This window comes from Electrona antarctica (genome assembly GCF_951216825.1).
Source record: "Electrona antarctica genome assembly, chromosome: 6".
NCBI lineage: Eukaryota > Metazoa > Chordata > Actinopteri > Myctophiformes > Myctophidae > Electrona > Electrona antarctica.
The window spans coordinates 28,635,153-28,660,840 of record NC_136811.1 but is presented as its reverse complement, the minus strand read 5'-3'; the positions used below and the strand labels follow the sequence as shown (position 1 = coordinate 28,660,840).

The 25,688-nt window shown below is 43.0% G+C and overlaps 1 protein-coding gene across 1 annotated transcript in view; it reads left to right on the top strand.

The window, feature by feature from the left end:
• sntb1 (syntrophin, basic 1) overlaps positions 1-15,441 on the top strand; it is a 57,117-nt gene extending 41,676 nt beyond the window's left edge. Inside the window, exons 5-8 of the mRNA XM_079504613.1 lie at positions 273-409; positions 954-1,150; positions 11,967-12,196; positions 14,692-15,441. Of these exons, the coding sequence (XP_079360739.1) occupies positions 273-409; positions 954-1,150; positions 11,967-12,196; positions 14,692-14,784 (657 nt within the window). The 3' untranslated portion in view covers positions 14,785-15,441. The remainder of the gene's footprint in view (positions 1-272; positions 410-953; positions 1,151-11,966; positions 12,197-14,691) is intronic.
• The last annotated feature ends 10,247 nt before the right edge of the window (positions 15,442-25,688 follow it).

Here is a 25,688-nt window from a genome sequence, read left to right as displayed (position 1 = left end):
GTATGGTACAAACTTTTTTTTTTCTTTTTTGAAATAATTTTTTCGGCCACACAAATGTGTTTGTTGTCATGAGTTGTCACGATCCGAGTCGGCTTACAGCTTTTTAAATAAATACATTATGAAACGTCTACGGGAAAAATTAATATGAAAGGGACTGCGACGCTCTACTGTATATAAATGCACCATTTACCATTTAAAGGCTATATGTGTTGTGTTGCTTTGCGTTGTGTTGTGTGTGTTATCTTATGTTGTGCTGTGCTGTGTGCTTACAGACAGAGAGTGAGAAACAATGCTGGAAACCGGTGTTGGTGGTGGTGACAGAGAAAGACCTATTGTTGTTTGACAGTCTACCGAGAGGCAAAGAGTCCTGGCATAGCCCTGCACACGTCTACCCTCTCCTAGCGACAAGGTACGCACGCACGCACGCACGCACGCACGCACGCACGCACGCACGCACGCACGCACACACACACACACACACACACACACACACACACACAGCAATGTATGTGGAATAACGGGGGACTGCCCATAATTTCCGACATCCCATTACTCCGACTATGTGGCTTTGTGTGTGGTTAGGAGAGAGATACTGCCCCATACCAAGTGTTGTGGCTGCATATGGATCTTCCAGACACTACTCAGTTCCCTAACACATGTAAAATTTATAAAGTGTAAAAATGGCCAATATGTGGATTTTTACCTCATTACTCTGTGAGAGAGTGCAATCATTCAATCCAACTCAAAACTCAAAGGGTGAACTGAATACCAACCACTTTTTTTTCCCAACCACCATTTTTGCACATTTTTTGGAGGCGCTACCCGCACGTTTAGCTGTGTTGCTCATCAGACGAGGAGTGGAGAAAGCTTTTGCGTGTTTGTGTAAAGCTATTACCGCAGTGTGGCAAAAGCGTGTTGTAAAAATGGATGTGTTTATCCATGTCATTATACAGACTTGTCCATTCTGGCCCTGACCGGGGGTCCCCCAACGCTGGCAGGGAGCTATGCTTTGCCACGCGAACTGGCACGCGTCTGGGGATCGAGGCCCACCTGTTCCGGACTGAGACCACCAAAGATCTATCCCTGTGGACAAGGCACATTGTCAACGGATGTCACAACTCCGCTGAGATGATTAAAGAAGTTACTACTAGTGAGTATTTGTACACCACACACACACATTTTACACACACATTTTAATCATTTATTTATGTCCACATAAGAGATACAATACAAGGACACACATATTTACAAGGTGCTGTACAGAGTGCAATCAGCAAATCCCGGACAAATACCGACACACCCTTCAGGGGTACAAGTAACAGCGTCTTTGCCATATTTGGCGGCTACCGATAGTGGAAGAGATTGCACAGAATTTCGCGAGCCGTTTGGCTGCTTTTTTGGCATCCCAAGTTGTTGGAAGCCTCTTACAACCAAACTGTGTACGTGTCCTAGGCTGCCGAATATAAACACAAGTAGATTGCACCTATAGCCTAGTTCAATGATGGTCTGGAGGAGCGGCTGGTACTTAATGACTTTGGTCATAAAGGCTTCCTCTAAGCTAGAATCAAAGGTGCAGGCCATTTCAAGAATGAAAACTGATCTGTTCTCTTCATTGACTACAACAACATCTGGTGTGTTAGCAGAGAGATGTGCAAAAATGTCAGTATTTTCAGTACAGAGTTGAAACATGGAAGGTTTGACACAGGAATGTTTGTACATTCTCACAGCAAAATGTTTAGATATGTCCTTTGTTATGAGATCAACTATTCTGTCGTGGCGTGCTATGTAAAGCCCTTTATAGGCATAACAGCCATTCAGAATGTGTGACATGGTTTCTGTAACAAGCCCTGTGGTGTGATGCAAGCAATGAGGTGCATGGGTGGAGGGGAACCAGAGAGAAAGGTTGAGTTTAGTGGGAAGGATCTGTAGCCTGGCTTTTACTGTAAAGGTGATAATATCCTCATTGAGAGCAGTGTTCCTTATAAATGAATGGGAAACAGAATGGTCAGCATGGGGAAGGCAAGCCAGTTTCCCCTGGAGTTTGAGACCAGTCCAGTGTTGTTGTTGCCGGTGTTGGAACATATCCAACGGGGTCCGTCGGGCACCCTTAGGTGTCAACAGGTGGGTGTGTCCGCTGTAGGTCACTGTTGCTCTAACAGAGGTGAGAGGGTCAGTTATTATGTCTTCAGAGACCTCCACAGTCCACAGTATCAGAGTCAGGCCGCGCCCACTCCAGGGACACACCGGCTTGGACGCAGAGGTCGTTCAAATCCGGCCAATCCGATGAGACTCCGAAGCCTAGGGAGCGAGTGTCCAGTTTCCCACTAGGTTTCCTTTTGAACCCAAGGAAGTGGGGCTGTGGCTCCCTGGCTAAAGGGACCTTGCGTCTCCTCAAATCGATGAACAGGGAAGATCTAGCTAGCTCCCTAACGTCTCTATCATCATTATTCAGCATGTTCAGTAGATGTGATATGCGCATGCTGATATAAATCCATGACACATTCGGTACACCCAGCCCGCCCCCCCACTGAGGATGGTGAATAATATCACGGGTGCTGTGTGTGTTCAGGGCAAACCACTTGCATACTAAGTTCACTGTTTTATTGTTCATTTCGCTTAGTCCCTTCTGCTGGAGGTGAACATTGGATAAGAAGTGCTGGACTTTAGACAGTGCTATTGGTCTGATGGTTAAAGGTAGTGAGCATCTGTCAATAAGGTCCAGCCTAGATGTGAACTCGGACAAGATGATGTTAACTTGTTCCTTCCATTCACCTGCAATGTTAAACTTATGCCCTAGATAGGAGTATGTCTCATGAAGGGAGAACACACGTATGGGTTTGGTGGCTATTCTGAAGTCAATGCATGTGTCTGTGTTAGAGTGGTAACACCTATTTCCTCCGCTCCTTCTCTCATACAGTACAGCACATTTAATGTCCTTAACTTCCAGGCCTGACCATTCCAGAAATGAATCTGTCCTGGTGAGCATGTTTTTGCTCACTCTCTCTTCCCTGGAAGCCAACTGGACATCATCTGCGTAGCCCTGTACTGGGTTAGGTGAAATCACACCGTGGGGGGCACACAGACATAACCACTTTAACCACTGGTTGAGGGCAATTATAAAATTAACTGCGCTCCAAGGGCAGCCAGTCTTAATCCATATTAACACACACACACACACACACACACACACACACACACACACACACACACACACACACACACACACACACACACACACGCGTCATTACATCAGAGTAGTAGCGCTTATACATGTGGCAATTCATGCAATGTAAGACCGGTCTAATTTTGCTATAAGAGACCCAGCTCTCTCTCTCTCTCTCTCTCTCTCTCTCTCTCTCTCTCTCCATCTCCCTCTCCCAGCTAACACACACACATACACACACAGACTGTACACACACGATGGCGTTTGTGTTATTATTTTTCAGCCATATGGAAGGCATTGACAAAGCGCCAGCTATTTATAGAATGGAATGTCATTATGTGTGTGTGTGTGTGTGTGTGTGTGTGTGTGCGTGTGTGCGTGTGTGTGTGTGTGTGTGTGTGTGTGTGTGTGTGTGTGTGTGCGTGTGCGCGCGCGTGTGTGTGTGTGTGTGTGCGTGTGCACGTGTGCACGTGCGTGCGTGTGTGTGTGTGGTCGTTGGCATTCGTTATTGGCTGTCCTGGGAATTCCTACGGTGTCCCCCCTCTCTCTCTCTCTCTCTCTCTCTCTCTCCCTCTCTCTCTCTCTCTCTCTCTCTCTCTCCCTCTCTCGACCCCCCACTCAATCTCTCTGGCTTTCCCTCGTGGAGCACAGAATGTTCTGGGAACTGTGCTTCTTTTTTCCCCTGGGTCCCCGTCACTGTCTGTCTCCCTCTGTCTATAATTACATTGCTCCATATTAAGCTACAGTTCAGAGTCTGCTCATGTATGAAGCAGGTGGGTGAGCCAATCCTCACTAACAGTGCTGGTATCTCAGAAGATGAGAGCCATGCTTTCCACGCCTTGTCAGTTGTCTATTTCTGCAGTCTGTTGTTACCAAACACTTTGTTATAATACTTTCAACTCCATCTGCAGTTTCTACACCTGCACATACACTGCCAGTTTGCCGTCATTAGCATATAGCAAGGCTTTGCTCACATGATCATCTCCATAGAATTACAAACGTTAAATGCTGTACATCATGCTCGCTTCCTTGCAGAGAGACATGGACAATGTGTAACATTGTAACACAGTATGCTGGGATGTAGCGGCACTGCCATGACGTATTATGTTTAGGCATAAACATATTATTTTATTATTTATTGTTATTATTACATATTTATTTATTATTATACACACATTACTGTGTGAAAAAGGTATGGTGCAATGTGGGGAAGAGTTACATCATTACGTAGTAGACAGGCTATGGAGAGTTGGAGACACATCTTTGGACTGTGAACACATTAAAGCAGGACGGGCAGAATATCTGGGCAATATCACAGTGTGCCCTAGTGTGCGACCCACTACCGTTATTTTTCAAGTGAAATTGATTTAATTCATTACTGTGCTTTCGCTACTGTACATAACGCGTGATTCAATACAACGTTCTGGTCGGGTAAAGACCGGCCCAAGCCTGCCTCCGATTGGCCTACCGACACTGCCGGTCTTTGTTCCGTGGTTAGCAGACTGTCCTCCAAGGTGGAAAGTCTGGTGACACTGACATGAGGTTACTACGAGTCCGCAGTGGGAAATATTACTCAGTGTTGGCATTGCCTTGGGGGGAGGGTACAAATTGACTATTCTGTCCATATCGGGTTGCAACTCCAACGGGGCTGAGTCGGCTATAGCGAACTTCGCAACGCTCGACACGGCAACTCGCGCCCCTGAGGGGGTTTAGCCCCTCCCTACTACTAGTAGGAGGAGGGCCAATCAGAGGCAGGCGGGAGGCGGGTCTTTACCAGACCGGAACGTAGTCTAGAATTAGGCGTACAGTACAGGAGGAAATAAGACAACAAAATCACCTTAATATGATGTTATTATATCCAATATAGAGTGGTACAGGTGAAAAATTACATAACATCCAGAGCGCACCACAGCTCAGAGCATGCATGCTGGGTCTTACGCTAGTTTGCTTTTTTATGGAAGACCATTTGGGACAAAACACTCTGGTCATTATGAAAGTCAGTTGTTGCGTTCACACGTCATGATGCAATCTACCATTCATTGTCAATGGAAGCCAGCGACATGACGTTGCAAAGACGCAATGGTGCATGACTCTGCTCCAAATCAACTCACAGCGTTCCATCTGCCCATGTGAGACCACGGAGCTGTGGTGCGCTCTGGTTGGAGTTATGTAATGTTTCACCTGTACCACTCATTATTGGAGATAATAACATCAGATTAAGGTAATACAAATATGGTTATCCCGGAATTCTCCTTTAATTGTGGCACAAAATACACAGTGTGTGTGTGTGCGTGCGTGCGTGCGTGCGTGCGTGCGTGCGTGCGTGCGTGCGTGCGTGCGTGCGTGCGTGCGTGCGTGCGTGCGTGCGTGCGTGCGTACGTATGTGCGTGCGTGCGTGCGTGCGTGCATGCGTGCGTATCCGTGAACGCTATCCCTGGTGCCCAGAGCTCAATAGAGCAGAGGACAGATAGACAGAACACATAACTTTCCCTTGCTTGCCTTTCGTGGTAAGTAGAACTTTTGTTGCCTTTCAGAAGCCTGTTTCAGAGTGATATCCATGATGCGTTTGCCTATGCCAGTGTGCAACGTGTGCATATGAGCTGTAGGCCTATACTCAGAATCTTGCAGATATTTGCCCAGGAAACTCTGCCTGGCAGGGATTTCAGCCTGACACTTTGTGTGTGTGGACGGTAACGTTGAACTTTGGCTAAAATCTAATCTAAATGTTAGTACATGTGGCTGCACACCAGTGTACTGCATGCCTGTGATTGACTAGTACAGATCCTTTGAGCCTGAGGGACAGGAGTGTTGTATTGGCTAGTAGTGGTGTAGATCCCATAAGCCGGGTGGACGGCTTGCGCCCGATTAGCTACTTTTGGTCCATAGTTCTTTGGATATACTTATTTCCTATGTCGTACAAACTGGTGACAGGAAAGTGTGTCAGAGTGCGAGAACTAGTGGATTTGACTGGACATGACTAAACAGACTCAAGTAACTTGCAGTTCTTATTCCATATCTATTTCTCACTTTGCCTCAAACTCCAGCAGCAACTCCACCTTTGCCGTATAAACCTTTCCCACTCTTCCTCTTCCATAACTGTCAAAAATGTTTTGCTTTTACATTAATTCCTGATGGAGATCAACTGTACATAGAGGTTTCTATTCATAGAGATCTCCTTCGCGTCTGCCCTGGCGTAGTTCAGTTCTCTATTTTCTCTGATGATGCTTACTTCTGAGCACATCTTTGTCATCTGCTTTCTGAATGAAGTAAAGGGATCCTTTTGAACAGCAAAATCATTTTCCCAAAAAAAATGTGTGGGCTCACATTTTGTTTATTTTCTTGTTTTGTGGGCTCACTGGCAGCACACTCATGGTATTTACTCTGTTGCTGTTATAGTCATGTTTGCCAGTTCCCACCTGATGCCATGTGGGAGTCCTGACTGCTCCAGATCGTATTGAACAACTGCTAGCTTGCATAACATATTTAGACAAGGACTTAGGTCTAAGAGGTAGAGGTCATTGATTGAAGATCCGTATATCCTACTATAAATGCGCCACGTCTCTGTCTGCGTGCATGCGTGCGTGTGTGTGTATAATGCACGTAACTCGAGAACCGTTCGCCCCACCTACTTCAAATTCGACACACGCGCTCCACACCCCCACAGGGAGTGCAGTGCCCGGCCTCGAGTCGGTGGACACACCGTTGTCCAGAAAGCCCACAAAAGGCCCTGGTCAGGCTCTGCCAGTGGAGCTAATGAGCCCAACTCCCCTCACCTGTGCAATTTCCAGCCTCTGCCTCAGCCAATTGATTGCCATGGCAACCCCACACCTGCCAATTGATTACTTAACCAGTCCACTTTTCACAGTCAGTTTGCACTCTTCAGGCACAGGCAGACAGACAGATACAGAGATCTCCATATACAGTATGGGCACAAAAGGGACACAGACAGATAGTTAAAACGGGTGCTATGACAAGTTGACAACAGATATTATTAGGTTCCCAAGTTGCATCGTTCTCAAGTAGGCTGGTGGCCGACGGGCACGTACAGGTCTAGTGCTCCAAATACAGACGTTGATGAATATGAACCTTTCCTCTTGGACTCAATCTTCTTCCAGGAGAAGGTCTCTTGATTGAATTTACACAGATCATTGAAGCTCCAGTCAAGGTTGTCACCACCACATATGTACAGCTCTCCATTGTAGACAAAATTATGAATGACCTGTGTGTACTTCTGGAAGAAGCTGTGCAGAAGGCGTGCTCAGCCAGAAGTTGGTCTCTGTGTCAAACACTCGTTTGGACAACACTTGTTGTCCACTAGGCCAGGGGTTCTCAACGTTTTTGGCTGGGGACCCCCGGAAATGCTTTGGCGGCCCTCTAGGGGTCGCGACCCCCAGGTTAAGAACCTCTGCACTAGGCCCCCAAATACAAACACCTTTGTACCAATGATGGTGGCAGAGAGACGTTCTGAAACAGGTGCCAGAGTGCCTTTGGTTTTAATGAAAAGGTGTCCTATAGCGGGTACCTAAAGAGCTGTTCCATCAACCTTGTCAACTTTTCATCTGACTGACATTCTGATGAATCAATATGATGGCTTTCTCAGTGTAGCTGGTGACAAATATTTGCTCCAAAGAGAAATTACCGTAACTCTCAATCATACTCTGGGCAGGGAGCCATGTTTTGGAGATTTGGGCAGATTTCGTATCACTGTCAATTATGTTATTATTGGTGTTCCTTGTTCTCAAGGTGAGAGAGGTTTCCCCTAATGTTTTCAGTAGGCATACTGGCATTTTTCTGAAGCCAGTTAGTGAGTAATATATACTACAGTACCATGCACTGTAGCCACAAAATTGCTTTCTATTAGGAGAGAGGTTTCTCAAAATAATTTCATTTTAAGAAAGGTAAGGTCTTGAATAACAGGAAAGTGCATTTGAAAGTGACACAAGAAACAGACTGAAGCTCCCATCCTTGAGTTATGTTTGATCCTTTTCATCAGTTGCCATGGTAACAAAATGCGTGCATGTCGTTCCAATTCCTCTCTTTCCCCTTCCTCTTATTCATGCTCAGTAATTCTGTCTTTCATTCATCTTTTTTTCTGTATCTCCTCCACTGGTAACACCTATCTCATGCTTCAAAACCTCTGGAAGAGGGCTTTACGTCTGCACTCACCGTCATCCTGAAAGATGGTCTTTTGTCTTTTGTTTTGGGCTGAAAGGCCCCTGTGTGTGTGTGTGTGTGTGTGTGTGTGTGTGTGTGTGTGTGTGTGTGTGTGTGTGTGTGTGTGTGTGTGTGTGTGTGTGTGTGTGTGTGTGTGTGTGTGTGTGTGTGTGTACAGATCAAGGCTCTCAGGTAGGAGAGTAGAGTTTCCCCCCTGAGTCTTTCTCCTGGACATAACAGAAATACTGTTCTCACTGTCCCATTTACAAGTAGTGGAGGAGGGAGTTAAAATGAAAGGGTAATAAATCCACATTGAATCCAGTGGTGTGCAAAGTACTCACATTTCTTACTTAACAATTTAGCTGCCTTTGACAGAGTATTCAGTCAATTCAAATCCAACCATTGTCTGCCTTTGTCGGAATTCTCCGCCAATTACTGTACTTTATCGATATGAAACGGTTTGGCTGCAAATCAACTTTTAACACTGGACCGGTTGCTAGGCAACGCTTTGCATACCCCCAGCACCAGGAAATGTGCGCCTGCATCCCATAGAGTCCTATTTAAAATAGGATTTTCCCTCGCTCTTTTCTCTGAAACTCTGAGCGCTGTCCGTGGTGATGATCATCCATCCAAGGTTCGCATCGATTGAAATATTAACGTTTCTGGCGAAAGATAAACATTGTGAGCTAATGTTAACATAAGCCGTTTCTTACAATGGCAGTCTGCGAGCCAGGAAAACGGAAGTGAAAGTGACGGAATATGCTCATCTGGACATCTGGACATATTGAAGTAAATTGAGGACTTTGGAGGTGGTGCCACAGAGGATACTGTTGCATTAATTGAGGTGGGATGTGATGAAAGCATGAATGAGTGTTTTAGCTGCAGAGAATGACCGGGAGGGTCGGGGATGGGCAATGTTCTTGAGGTGGAAGAAGGCAGTTTTGCTGACTTGGTTTCCATGGGGGAGGAATGAAAGGGTGGGGTCGAGAATGAGGCCAAGGTGGCGGACAAGGGAAGACTGGAGACGGGTGATGAGGATGGAGTGGTTGATGGTGTCAAAAGTGGCACAGAGGACGAGGAGGATGAGGACGGAGAGGTGACCCGAGTCAGCAGACAGGAGGATGTCGTTGGTGACTTTTGTGAGAGCGTTTTCAGTGCTGTGTAGTGAACGGAAACCGGATTGAAATGATTTGTAAGGGTTATTGGAGTCCATGTGAGATTTAAGCTGGGATGCAACAGCACGTTCAAGGGTTTTGGAGAGGAAGGGAAGGTTAAAAGGTTAAAAGTTACATACTGTGATATCCTTCCCAACCTATCCACCTGGTTACTATAGCAGTATGTGGAAATGTGACACAGCATACGGTGCAATGGCAATGTGTTTGTTTGCTATTCAAATGTTATACGCTTGTAATAAATAACAGTCTAAGTCCACACTATTGATCCATAATATATAAATGATAGATAAGGGTTCAGGACAACGAGGCCTTTTCGTGGAGGGGTCAGTCTGAAATTTGGACTTAGACTGTTTTTCGTCTGTGGTAATCAGTAAAGTGGTGTCAGTGCGTCACACATATCCATTTTCCAGTCTCGTTGCAACACCGCATTCTCCCTCTACCTTGAACAATACACAAAAATACATTTAAATAAAAAAGAGTGTGGGGAAAAAAGGGTTTGTATCTGGACATCACGTTAGCACACACATGGAAATTATGAACTTTCTTTATATTATATTGTGGCCTTCTAAGAAATATTAGCAAATATTTCGTTTTTGTATTACTGTATTGTGTAGGCATTCATTCGCTTTGGTTTTCATAAAAGCCTTCAGATAAAGAGCCAGACGAGGAAGGGATTTTGATGTGTATAGAGTGATTAGCATGGTTTGAGTGACACCAAAGTTAAGTACGCTGTGAATCAGCCTGCTGACAGGCAGACAAAGGAGACTGCTAAGCAGACCTTCAGTAGTCCTCAGGGAGAGATAACGCGTACGCACGCACGCACGCACGCACGCACGCACGCACGCACGCACGCACGCACGCACGCACGCACGCACGCACGCACACACACACACACACACACACACACACACACACACTATTTTGGATTACTTCTATACTTGTGAGCACATCAACTTGTGATTTTTTAATGCCATTTAATATTCCTTTGCTGTTTTTAACTGTAACCCTAAAGCTGAAAATAGCGATCTACAAGCTCACAACGTGTCGTGCTGCAACACGCTGTGAGCTTGTAGATGTGCTACTTTCGGTGCATGACAACTTTTTATGAATCAGGCATAACTCCAACCGTGACCCCTAAACCTAAGCTCTTGTAGATCGGCTTCACTATTTTAAAATGTTTAAAAGGCAAGGCGACATAGGGCTAAATGCTTGATTCTAATCCCAATCTGAATCTTTTCCTAATATTAAACAACCTTGTGAGGTCCAGGAAAACTGTCTACATACTATACTTGTGGGGGCATTTTGCCCTCTCAAGTAATACAGGTCACACACACACACACATTTTCTCTTCCCACTTAAAGGAGAATTCCATGCTAGAAGGCTTTCTTACCTTTATTTGTAGTTGTTATGTCCCCACCAAAGAGGTCCAGGTGTTATTTTGTGCAAAAGTGCATTATTGGCTATTTCCCCTAATATAAGCCCTCAATGGGGGTTGGGTTTTTGTGCTAATTCGCTTATTTCCATCGAAATAAGTAGTAAAGTATGCCGCTTGGGATACTATTTACATTATGAAGAGAGGATATATACAAAATAATTGTTTTTTGAGCGATGGAAATACGCGAATTAGCACAACACCCCATAGCCCCATTCAACTCAATGCAATTCAATTCGATTCAATTCATTGACGGCTTATGGTAGGGGAAATAGCCAATAATGCGCTTTTGCACAAAATAACACCTGGACCTCTTTGGTGGGGACGTAACAACTACAAATAAAGGTAAGAAAGGCTTCTAGCATGGAATTCTCCTTTAAGGTGCCACTACATTTCTAGGAAGGGACTCTTGGGACCAAAACATCCATCCATCCATCCATCCATCTTCAACCGCTTATCCGTAGTCGGATCGCTGGGGCAACAGCTCCACCAGAGCAACATTAGTGACTTCCTTCTGGAGGATTCCGAGACGTTCCCAGGCCAGTGAGTCGATGTGTTTCCTCCAACTGCGCCTTGGTCTGCCCTGGGGTCTCCTCCCAGTGGGCCGTGCGTCGAGAACCTCCCTAGGGAGGCGCCCGAGAGGCATCCTAACCAGATGCCCGAACCACCTCAGCTGACCAAAACATACTAAAATATATTATGATGAATTAACTTACTTACTGTAAGTGATTCAAATATAGTGAACATTTCTGGAAAAATAAGATTTAAGAGATGAGATACTGCTATAAACCAGGGCATGAAACAAACGATGCGTGATGTCAGAGGTACACTCAGCTTTTTGCTGTATGGTTAATAGGTGAACCTGAACTAAAGATAGTGATTTAGAGAATTGCTCAATCCTCTAGTGTCTAGTCTAATGGGTCTAAACAGTGAATATTAGCCAAAACAGATCTACAAGCTCACAACGCATTGCAAGAGATTTGGTAGTTGTCGTAGTTGAATGGGAAAAATTGTTTCAATTCCATTTCCCTCTTTCCTTCAGGTTGTCTGTATCGCGGCCAGGAGTGTCGGCTGGTGGTCCATTATGAAAAGGGCTTCTCTGTGCTGTTCGAGCCCAAACAGGCAGAGAGGGAGAATGGGGAAGACAGAGGGACTCGCACCCCTACCAGGCCTAAAGTGATGCTTTCGTACCCCTTTGAACAGCTCAAGATGTCCTCTGACGATGGAGTTCGCATGCTCTCCCTTGACTTTGGCGGCAAAGAGGGAGAAATTGTGAGTCTTGTTTATAAATCACTACTTTTCCCCTACTAATTCCATCTGTGCTTAAGTTTAAGCTCTACAGACATTGCTGTCATTAGAGCCTGTATTGGTACATTCAACAATGTCAGTTATTGGCTGGAGCTTGTTCACTATGTTTGCTAGAAGTGGACCTGCACCTGTCGCATTATAATAAAACTGGGTCATCATGATTTTACATAAATGCAATCGCTATGTCTAACTAAACACATGCTCCCATTGCAGTGACACATACTGTATATTTAATCAATTTAAGACGTGAGAGGGAGTGCTTTATTGTGGTTATTGGCATCAGGTCTTAATGGGTTAAATTGGAAGAAACAGATACACAAGTATCCTCCAGCATTTTTCTCCTTTCTAGAGTCAACACTTTGGCTACGTTTGATTGATTTATATATTTGAAAGCGTGCTGAGATAGCAGAGTGGGAAAGCATACATTCTTGTCTTGAATTTATGGATTGAGATTGCAGACAGCAAGCTTGGGTTGAAATGAGGTAAGTACAGAACAGTACAGTAGCCTACTGTGCTGCACTACTTTGCTGCAAAAGGATGCACTAGTATAATACATTTTCTTTTCTTTTTTTAGGCACTGCTATATTATTTATATTGGAGTGTATATATTAGGACAGAGGGTTCAGAACACATTCAGAATTGAACTGCCATTGTTGTACCAGTATAATCCAATTGAAATGCAGTAATACAAATGATATATTATTTGGTTATTAATAATAGAGCATTCATTCTCTATTAAAGGTTAGATATATCATTTACTTATGCCAACTAGACGTGATTGAATCGAATGTGAACTTACTCAACCCTGACAAAATGTCAGCATTTAAATTCTCTCTAACATTTACTGTGAGATTTTTAATCAGTTTGCACCACATAAGGGCACAATGTGAAAGCACAGTGTGTCCATGTTTCATTGGCCACGCACCAAGCAAACTTACTGGAAGTACAAGTAGTCATATTTTCATTCAAAGTAACCAATGTAGCTGTTGTACCGGTACTTTCATTTAAAATTCACTGTGATGTAAATGTGAGTAATCTGTTGGTTAAAGAGCTACTATAATGTCAAAAGTCAGTGTGAAATTCATTGGACCTTATTAACAACTATTAACACATTTTCCAAATTCTAATGTTGGCGGTTCTTCCAAAGAAAACAAAATTCTTCTAAAAGTGTAAACAATAATGATTTACTATAAAGGAGAATCTAAGGTCATCGCAAAAATTGTAATCTCAGGTGTTTATCAACGTTTTGGTCTCTTTAGGACAACCCTCGTATACCACTATGAATACTAGCTCAAAATTGGCTGCTAAAATGTTTGATATGAAAGGTTTCAGCAGTAGACCTACATTGATGATATGTGGAGCCACTCATGATTCACTGCATGGCGCTTACATGACACAAACAAGCTGACACGTCATAGTTTCCATCTCTTAATCCTTCCCCTAGGTTTTCAGTTGGACAAAATAAACTTCAGCTTCAAGTATAAACGTAGTCCAAGTCCCTATAGGCCATAGGAACAGGATGTGTGAGTCATACTGGTGAAACTCCCATAATTCACAGTCAAGTCCTGTAATGAACAGCGCTTTGTTCACACTGAGGTGGAACGGGTGGTGTTCTTGGCGTGCGCACTGTGTGTGTGTGTGCGTGCGTGCGTGCGTGCGTGCGTGCGTGGGTGGGTGGGTGCGTGCGTGCGTGTGTAGTGCTTAGCTCCAATTAGGACCATGTAGCAATGTTGCCTAATCCTCATCGTATTAGTGAACTGTAGACTGCTTTGTATTATGTTGATTACAGTAATACATTTTCCTGTTGTTCTCTCATTCAATTATTTCTATCCGTTTGTTTCTTGCTCTCTCTGTACCCTCTTAACACTTTCATTCTATCCTTTATAACCATTGACCATTCTACCATTCTCTATTCTACTCTTTAATTTTATTCCTACACTATTCTGCCTGACTTTACCTTATAATAAAATATGTGTTATTCCATTCTCATCCATGCATTATTTTATGGTCTATAGTAAAGTCAGTATATTATATGCAGCATATCCCACTCTATTCTCTTATTTAGTTCTATACAATCTAGGGGTAAAACACTTAATCAAACTAATCAAATTAATAAAAAAAATAATCTAGATTATTTTTAGAATATATATATATATTTTTTTTTTCTTGATTAAAATCTGCTAGTCTTGAAAAAATACCAGCAGATCTAAAAGCAATGTGTGGCTATGCGATGTGAGCCCTATTGGAATTGTTTGGCATCAATTCATTACAATTCGATACAACATATACAACATTTTTACAAAATTATCCCAAAAAATCTATTATTTGATTAATCGAAAAAGTTATCGACAATATATAATCGGCAAGAAGATCATCGATAGTTGCAGCCCTATTAGGCTACAATGTATCCTTTTCTAACATATCCCACTCTTCTCTATTCCTGTCCTGTTCTCTTTCAGCAACTGGATCTCCACTCATGTCCCAAGCCCATTGTCTTCATCCTCCACTCCTTCCTCTCTGCTAAGATCTCACGCCTTGGACTGGTGGCCTGATGACCCCCTTTAAGTGACATATTATCACCTCGAAGAAGGAAGAATTCCACTTCATCTCTCCAGGGCTCCAAAAGGCTCCAAACGGGTGAATGAGCGATGAGTCCCTCTCTTGGCTGAAGCCTTCATCTCAGCATGGACCCTTGACCAATGAAGGACACAAGAGACAGCGGCTTGCAACACGTTTTTGGCTCCCCAACCCATACACAGCAGAATCCAGAGTCTTGAGAGTGTAAAAATACACCCAAAATATACTCTGTAGTTAAATGTCGAACATGCTTTTCTGGATTGGTCTCTTTTGATTGGCTCGCCTTGAGGAATGACCCATGGACTTTCAATCCAGACTGGCCTTGTTTGGTTGAAATACCTGTATGCCTTTAACAGACAGTGTTGTTCCACACCCTCCTCCTATAAGGGCTGTTTTCACAGACATGTTGAGAAGAACCACAGTAAAACTGGTAGGTATCCCAGGGACAGAGAGAAAAAGAAAACATGGAATGGGGGGACTCTAGCGACACTGGGAGAGACAGAGACAGACAAAATGAACAACAGAGGCCATGCTGTCAAGTTCAGTCAGTATAAGAGGGTTGGACACACACACACACACACACACGCACACACGCACGCACGCACGCACGCACGCACGCACGCATGCACACACACACAGAAGAAATTACTTTAAATCCAATCAATTCTAAATGCGGGTGGGGGGGGGGGGGGGGGTATTGCCATTAATTTCCCAATGAGCAATCATTCATTCGAAATGTTTGGTGACATTGTAGGAGAAAGCTATCTACATTTGTTGCCTGCAAATAGAAAGCACATAATTAATAAAGTTGTTTTCTGAAGATATGACAACAAATTACATTTCTGAATATCAAGGTGTGCTGTTAAGTCACTGGAAATGGCAACCTTCCCTTTCAGTTCAAACACTGAGTACTTAAGTGCTAAGGGAATTTATTTTTTTCAATTATTCTTCAATAACAGAGCAATTTGACTGCAGGTTGTACACTGGCATGTATTACGCACTTAGGCTGAACAATGTTGGTTTCATTTAAATGTACAATAATATTCCGGTGTTATTCAGGATTCACATAGTCAAGTGTCTCAATTACTACTCAAGTATTACAATTTCATAGCTTCCACATTGTAAATGGTATATCCTCATGTTCAGCTCAGTTTTGAGAAAGCCAAATAAAGTAGAATCAAAATATGAATATCCCAGGTTAATGAGAACAACAAAACAATCAAACCATTTTCCAAGGGGATATTCATAATATTCTAGTTCACATCTACAAGGATATGAAGGTGCATATAACAGCTTAACCTGATTACAACTTTATATTAGTATATAAAGTTATATATTTTTTAGGATACTAGTATATTGTACTAGTCTCCAGTATCACACGTGCTCTCTCTCTCTCACTCACGCACGCACGCACGCACGCACGCACGCACGCACGCACGCACGCACGCACGCACGCACGCACGCACGCACACGTGCTCCTCGATTCTGACGAGTCATTTGTATACAGCCTATTCATTTTTATTTATTTTCATTTGAGGTTGAAATCCTTTCAGAGATTTCCTTGAGTTTGTGAGTATGTTGGCTGAAATAAATGGAGAGCACACAAGAGTCCCATGCTATCAATCAATATGGAACTGGACTCGATCATTTTCACAAAATGATTCACTTTTTATTTCTCATGAAAAGGAAAAACAAACTAGTCAAAACTTTTATGGGAAATCTAAAGCCCAAATCATATCACACAATTATACCGGCAGGTATTTTTGATCTGAAAGGATTTCCAAAATTGTATACATCTACCCTGCTGCAACCAATGTAGTGACTGTACCCAATTCTATCTTGAATGTTTTACAGAAAGGTTCTCTCCTGTGCCCTCTGATGGCTACAAAAGATCAAGATTTGAAGTTTTTACAAGCAACTCCTCCAAACTCATATAAAGAAAATGCATAGTTAATGCTTGTATAACAGACATTTATTTGAGCAAACTCAGGCTCCACAAAGATGCCAGGAGAACAGAAAGTTTTATTTTTCTGTATTCTTTATTTATAGTCACACCTGTACACATTTCCAATGACAAATGATACACTCAATGATTGTATGAGCAATCATCTACACAGTATACAAGTTAAAAAATATATTTTTCTCAATCCTGCTACACTGTTGAAGAAACACAATCTATGTTTATGTTGGTACTAAAAACATACTGGAAGTATTATTTAGTGTCCATGACTGCGAAATCTGTTTGGCAAAGTATTCAGCACTTACCTGTACTGATCATTTGAATGGAAGATTTGAAGTCAGCTCTGAGGAAAAGGCTGCTTTGAGATGTAGAATCTGATGTCTTTGGCAGCTATTGTACTGTTGTTCAGATTGATAATGCTTAGTTTTTAACTCAGATGGTGCACATAAATCATATTTAACACATTAATCTATTAAGTTTGTCTTCTTTGAATGTATACAGTTAAGCACATGGATATTTTCACAATATTTTTTTAATTGTTACACTGTACACAGCCCAGTACCTTAATTCAATATAAAATAAATACACAGAATATGACATGCCACCTTGTCTCATCAAATGAACCAGATAATTTAATCAAAGTGACATTAATGACAGGACATCATGTGTAATACAAGGTTTAATATATTAACCCATTTTGGGCAGGAACCCCTTTTGGTGTTAGCATTATGTTATGCTTTAGCTATTGAAAAATAGCAGATCTACAAGCTCATAGCGCGCCACCGAGTGGCGCGCTACGAGCTTGTAGGTCTGCTATTTTTGAAAACTGTCAGGATGTAGAAGACATTTTTAGAATCTGATCTCAGGTCAAAATGGGTTAAAGCAAGCAACCAAATACAACCATACAAACAATGTAAAACAAACAAACAAACAAAAACACTAGGCCTATGTGTGCACTCTCCAACCATGGCACTGTGGCATAGTAGCCATGAAGAACACCTTAACCTATATGAAGAATAGAATAAAGAGTATAATAAATTAATAATTATCCCACGACTGTCAGAGCTGCAGGTGATTTTGCTCAGTTAAATCTTATCTTTCCCATTCCGTCTAAATCTGTTTCAAAAGGCAGTTGAAATGAGAGTGTCTTTTATTCATGCTTTTCTTTTTCCTCAGTGAAAACGCTCATGGCAGATAAAGAGTTGCTGTTCAATGAATCCGCCTATGTGAGCTTGAAGGCCACAGACTGTCCTCCTGTCATCATCAGATTTTATGTAATCTGAAACCCCTATGAAGAAGTTAAGAGGCTATGTATGACAATGTGTTAATAAATCATTAACCTTCTTCACCTTTGACCAAATTCCTACCCTTGAAACCAAATTAATCTGTGAGCTACTGTATTATAATTATGCTCTGTAGTGGTCTGGCAATGCCAGGTTAATACCATACTGCACTATTTGTCAACTAACGAGTTAGAGGTCTAATATTCTATTTAAAAATCTTCTTACCTTCATACCCCTGCTTCCCACTTCGGCATAATGTAGATTTCCCCATGCTACATGACATAATGGAAACCCAGACATTTTTATTTCCAGGGAGAAAAATGACATATAACTGCACTCTGCCTGAATGGTAGGCTATACAGTTATCTGTATATGGGCATAAATAGAAACCACTTTAACTGCTAGATTGATTTAAACTTACTCTTCACTTGGCAACAAAACTGAAACAATCTGCTGGTTTTAGTTTGTCTTGCTTCTGAAATGATGTACATGTGACATGTTCTGATAGACAGCGATGGTATTAGAGAGAGTGGAGGGGGATAACCGATAATAATTACATTCCACCCGTCTGTTGCATACCTCACCTTGCCTTTAACCACCTCGAAATTGAATAAATAAAAAAGGGCAGCAATGTATTGTATGTTTTGACACCTTTCACACAGTCATGGATTAACCGTTTCCATGCCATTTAACAATGTCAAATTGCTGAAAGCTGGGGGAGATTTAGTTTGCTGTAAAATGAAATAAGAGCAGCAATTGATCATGCACTAAATTATTTCTGCACATTTGGGTCAACAGTTCTCTCATTCCTTCCAATCATGTTTCAAACTACTCTTTTTGGTCGTTGTTATAAATCCACTTTTAATTAGAAATGGAATTGATCTATTGGTCCCAGTCCTGCCGAAAGCACACACATACTGTAATTGAACACTCAACAACAGTATGGTATATTCTCAGTAGACAGGGAGATGAAAGTACTGTGCTAATTCATGGTGTTAGTTTAGTCTGAGAAAACTGCCGACTCAGCATAACGCATTGTTGGTTGTTTAGTCTTTGAGAATAATCGAGTTAAAGACGGCTCTAAAAACAACGATAATTCTTGACATTGTTTACTTGACTCCCATGTAATCGGTTGGCATCACACGCACACGCACACACACACACACGCACGCACGCGCACACACACAAAGGACAAGGACACAGGATTATATGCACTCAAGCATTCCTTTGGCACTCTAGACATTGTTGACTGGTTAGCCGCATGCATGCATACAGCCACACAAGGCCACAAGCATGCACACACACACAAAGTTATGGACACAACCAGCGCGCACGAGCACACGCACGCACACACACAGTAGCCTACGCACGCACGCACACACGCACAGACACACACACACGCACAGACACACACACACACGCACGCACACACACATGCACAGAGGAATGCATGCTCTCCCACGATCGATTAGACTGTCATAATACTTGATGTTGTTTACAAACTCAAAGTGTGCAAATACAGAAGGGCTATATAAACCCTATAACCATGAAGCCATATAAAGTTATGCATTCTCTCCAGTATATCATACTGAAAATCCTTTATTATTGACATTATTCACTATACTGGAGCTTCAGGTGCTCTACTTGTCATGTGTTGCAATGCTGGACATAGAAACAGCTTATCCTTGAATTTTGAGCAAATGCTGTTTTAATCTTAAATTAATTACACGCAGAGTAGAGTGGCCGGTGTAGAGTGGCTGGATGGGAAAGTTTCAAAGTGTCCTTGAGCAAGACGCTGAACCCCTAATTGCTCCCGATGTGCAGGTTGGTGCCTTGCTTGGTTTCCTCCGCCATCGGTGTATCCATGTGTGTGTAAATGGGTGAACGTAATGCACAATCTATGTAAAGCGCTTTGGATAAATGCGCTATATAATGATTAATGAATAGATAGATAGGCAGACAGACAGACGGACAGACCTTTCAACTATTTCCTCAAGGAGTGCTGCTTCCTGGAACTCTTTTTGCAGGAATGTCGTATTGGATGTCTCTCCCTTTCTGCCTTATTTGGATCACCAAGGGTCTCATAATGGTCCACTGGGATACTGTGTCTCTCTTCATTCCACTGGACGTGGAGTTCAGATGATTTTTAGCCACATTTTTGATCTAGTGTATTATGTTAAGGAAATTATGAGGTCCCATCATTGGCACTCAGCAGAGGGAGGTGAAGGCATGACACAGCACAAGGAGTATGGCATATGGTCAGCATCGTTCTTTATTCGTTCCTATCATCTCAGTACAGCAGAATCGTAGCATGGTTGCTCATCGTCGTACAGTCAAGAGTGAAGCATCACCCCGTTCCTTTCCAAGTTGTCCCTCTCCCTCCCCTTTATTTCCCAACCACACACCCCCCAAATTGACAGTCAGTGACAGGTGTTTTATTCAAATACAACAGGACATGGACAGATAATAACAGGTGGTGTTACAACATCTCCGTTCATGGTGTTGTTCATGGTGTTTGCTGACAGACAGGAAACTACTCTAAATGGGATAGCAGAGATGCTTATACAAAATGTTCATATAAGGATCTGCGCTAAAGATAAGGGTGACACACAAATAAGTATACCTTTGCTGACAGTATGGAGGAGTCAAGTCAGCTGTTAGATTGACAGGAAGACTGCTCTAAATGGGAGATAGTTGGAGGCAAGCAGGAAACAAACTAATTTGAGAACACACCCAAGTAGGTAGAGGTAATAGTGACAGCTGTCAGATTGACAGCTGTTGGTTGGTTTGACTGCGTAGTGAATGATTGTCTCATCCTATTTGACCGAATGGAATACAATTATAGTTCTTATTGAATAGTAGAATTGGCATTCTAAAACTGCCATTACAATTATTAGTTAGTTATTTGTTTTCTTTCTTACTGCCAGAGTATATGAAGACTGGGAAGGAGCCAAACCAATCCACCATTAGCAGGAAGCTTTGTTCCTTTTACTGCTGACTTTTGTGTGTGTGTGTGTGTGTGTGTGTGTGTGGAACCAATCTTCCGCCATAGTCTGAAGACCCACCTTTTCAGACTCCATCATGGCCCATAGCACTTATCCTACCCCCTTAGATAGCACTTTTAGACTTAGATAGCATTTGAAACAGACTTATAGCATGTCATGTAGACAGCACAATAATTGCATTGTATGTAGTCATAGCACATCATAGTACATAATAAGCATAGTATAGTATATATGTATAGTTTATATGTATAGTGTCATTATATAAATATGTTCTAGTTACGTTCTTAGCTTACGCATGTTTCATGATAAATGCATGTGATGTATTCCCATGCTTTTGTTCTTGCCTAATGTAAGTCACTCTGGATTAAGAGCGTCTGCTAAATGCCTAAATTGTAAATTGTAAATTGTGTATGTGCGTGCGTGCGTGCGTGCGTGTGACAGAAGTTGTTTAGGAGCAAGTAAACAATGCTCAGAGTTATGGTAGTGTGTGGCATCTATACCTCTCAGTGACAATGTGAATGCTTTATGCTGAGGTGAGTGAATTCCTGCGCATGTGTGTGCATGTGTGCATGTGTGCGTGTGTGCGTGTGCGTGTGTGTGTGTGTGTGTGTGTGTGTGTGTGTGCGTGTGTATGTGCTGGAGGTACCTTCACTAAAAACGCCGGGACAACGCTCCACACGTCCCAAACTCTTTTCCCTTCTGGCTCCAAAACTATGGAATGCACTTCCCATTGCAGTCAGAACTGCAGCCTCACTCCCAATCTTCCGCCGTAGTCTGAAAACCCACCTCTTCAGACTCCACCATGGCCCGTAGCACTTGCCCTAGCCTAGCCCCTTAGATAGCACATTATGTAGACTTAGATAGTATTTTAAACAGACTTATAGCTTGTTATGTAGACAGCTCTAGAATTGCACTTTATGTAGTCATAGCACTTTATAGTACACATGTATAATATATTATATAGTATAGTATGTATAGTTTACATAGATACTCCACTGTTACGTTCTTAGTTTACGCATGATTCATGATAACTACTTTTTATACATGTGATGTATGCCATGCTTTTTGTTTTTGCCTAATGTAAGTCACTCTGGATTAAGAGCGTCTGCTAAATGCCTAAATTGTAAATTGTAAATTGTGTATGTGCGTGCGTGCGTGCGTGCGTGCGTGCGTGTGACAGAAGTTGTTTAGGAGCAAGTAAACAATGCTCAGAGTTATGGTAGTGTGTGGCATCTATACCTCTCAGTGACAATGTGAATGCTTTATGCTGAGGTGAGTGAATTCCTGCGCATGTGTGTGCATGTGTGCATGTGTGCGTGTGTGCGTGTGCGTGTGTGTGTGTGTGTGTGTGTGTGTGTGTGTGCGTGTGTATGTGCTGGAGGTACCTTCACTAAAAACGCCGGGACAACGCTCCACACGTCCCAAACTCTTTTCCCTTCTGGCTCCAAAACTATGGAATGCACTTCCCATTGCAGTCAGAACTGCAGCCTCACTCCCAATCTTCCGCCGTAGTCTGAAAACCCACCTCTTCAGACTCCACCATGGCCCGTAGCACTTGCCCTAGCCTAGCCCCTTAGATAGCACATTATGTAGACTTAGATAGTATTTTAAACAGACTTATAGCTTGTTATGTAGACAGCTCTAGAATTGCACTTTATGTAGTCATAGCACTTTATAGTACACATGTATAATATATTATATAGTATAGTATGTATAGTTTACATAGATACTCCACTGTTACGTTCTTAGTTTACGCATGATTCATGATAACTACTTTTTATACATGTGATGTATGCCATGCTTTTTGTTTTTGCTTAATGTAAGTCGCTCTGGATTAAGAGCGTCTGCTAAATGCCTAAATTGTAAATTGTAAATTGTATGTGTGCATACGTGCATGTGTGAGTGTGACAGAGTGTTTGGGAGCAAGTAAGCAATGCTCAGAGTCATGGTAATGTGTGGCATCTATACCTCTCTCAGTGACAAGTATATTATGTGAATGCTTTGTGCTGGAGGTGAGTGAATTCATGCATGTGTGTGAGAGAGGGAGAGAGTGAGAGAGAGAGTGAGAAAGTAAGAGAGTGAGAGTGAGAGAGCGAGCGAAAGATAGAGTAGATGGGATGAATGAATAGCTTTTGTCTTGGTTCATGTCTCTTGTTGCATTCCTAGGCTGTGGCAGGTTCTCACAGGTCTTTGACTCTGTGTGCGTGTGACCATGTGTGTGTGTGCGTGCGTGCGTGCGTGCGTGCGTGCGTGCGTGCGTGTAGATGTGGATTATTCAATTGGCCATATTGTTTGGGTCTGATGGTCAAAAGATCGACTTTTTTATGATTAGAGTTATTGTGTGTTAACCTGACTCCGCCAGATGGGGCAGCAGAGATTACACTGGGTTCCCCCCTCCTGCTCCCATCTGGGAACTCTCAGGCAGACTTGATGCTCCGGCCACCAAACGGCCTGGCCAATCAGTGGCAGCTAGAGGCGGGATCAAGGCAGCACTGAGTATGGCCAGAGTCGATGGCCAGAGTCGATGGCCAGAGTCGATGGTCAGAGTCGATGGTCAGAGTCGATAGTAAGAGTTGATGGTCAGAGTCGATGGTCATAGTCGATGGCCAGAGTCGATGGCCAGAGTCGATGGTCAGAGTTGATGGCCAGAGTCGATGGCCAGAGTCGATGGTCAGAGTCGATAGTAAGAGTTGATGGCCAGAGTCGATGGTCAGTCAGAGTCGATGGGCAGAGTCGATGGGCAGAGTCGATGGTCAGAGTCGATGGTCAGAGTCGATGGCCAGAGTCGATGGCCAGAGTCGATGGTCAGAGTCGATAGTAAGAGTTGATGGCCAGAGTCGATGGTCAGTCAGAGTCGATGGGCAGAGTCGATGGGCAGAGTCGATGGGCAGAGTCGATGGCCAGAGTCGATGGACAGAGTCGATGGACAGAGTCGATGGTCAGAGTTGATGGCCAGAGTCGATGGCCAGAGTCGATGGTCAGAGTCGATAGTAAGAGTTGATGGCCAGAGTCGATGGTCAGTCAGAGTCGATGGGCAGAGTCGATGGGCAGAGTCGATGGTCAGAGTCGATGGTCAGAGTCGATGGCCAGAGTCGATGGCCAGAGTCGATGGCCAGAGTCGATGGTCAGAGTCGATAGTAAGAGTTGATGGCCAGAGTCGATGGTCAGTCAGAGTCGATGGGCAGAGTCGATGGGCAGAGTCGATGGGCAGAGTCGATGGCCAGAGTCGATGGACAGAGTCGATGGACAGAGTCGATGGACAGAGTCGATGGTCAGAGTCGATGCATGCGCGCGTTTTGGCATTTCCAGACCACACAATGTGTGACCAAAAAAGTGGTCTTATAGACTGGCATCCCATAGATAAATCTGGATAGCAGTAGAGCTGCACGTGGTGAGGAAGGATAACTGAAATTGGAACTTTGAGAAGAATCACTGGTAGGCAACCTTAGGCACGAGTGCACAGGGGAGGGTGATCACTGGCACACTGGCATAAGTGTGAGAGAGATGATTTTGGGTTTAAAATACAAATGTTTAAAAAATATGTAGTAAACTAAATTAAGTTTCCTCAAATCTGTATGCAATTTACATCCTGCACATCATTCTACATTCATTCAAACTCTGAACTCTGACTGGGGAGGAAGTTTGGGAGATAGGTGGGTTATTGCTCTTGGCCTGGGTCTAATTATCATTACATCCTGATGTGAAAGAAAATATTTCAGAAGGAGAAAACAGTCAAAATCAGTTGGAAATATAACATTTTGATGTGGTTCATAATTAAACTTAATTTTGATATGGCACACTGACAATCAAGAAAATAAAAACATGACACATGGCACAAAGGTTGCTAGCAATAGATTTAGACTATACTAGAGTGATGATGATATTGGTAGGCAGAGACAGTGCAGGACAAGGCAGGAAGGGTGCGATAAGTGGTTTCCTCTCTAGTAAGTCGCGGCTGCTCATCAAAACCTAGAAGCCAAACCATGGGGGGGGTGTTCTCATTGGCTTTGGTGGTAGAGCGCTTCTTTCTTGCACAGCATGCAGTCCTGACCTTCACACTTCACACACATATATGACTGCTTAAATTAGACATCCTCACACTGATATTTCACATGGGCAACTAGTGCTGTGAATCAAGATTACGATTTTTGAAAATCTTTTAAAATACAAATTTCATTGCAACCCATAGAAATGGGTCTCGGTCCAGTGTTTGGGAACCCCTGCCCCAGAATCTACAGTAACTTGGTAAAAATCACACCCGTATGATGTGACGGGCGCTCTCATCATTGTACATCATCATGACGTAACATGTCGATTTGCTCTGACACATTCATTGTCTCCATTCATTGTCAATGGGAATTGAATCTTTGTGTAGGACAAAAATAGCTGAAATGCCTGCCATTCACAGAATCAAGTTAACTCTGAAATCACACAAATGGAACCAATAGGACCTGTAGCCATTTGGTTCTCTCTGAGTTGCAAATGGTTAAATGAACTCTCAGGATTTTACTGTGATTGTGTCCACAGGAGGGGAGAGGGGGGAGCCGGTCCTCTACAACCCTTTTAATTTATTCTATTTCAGTTGCTGTCTCAGCTCCTCAGAGGGCCTTCATCAATGTCCCTCCCCTTGA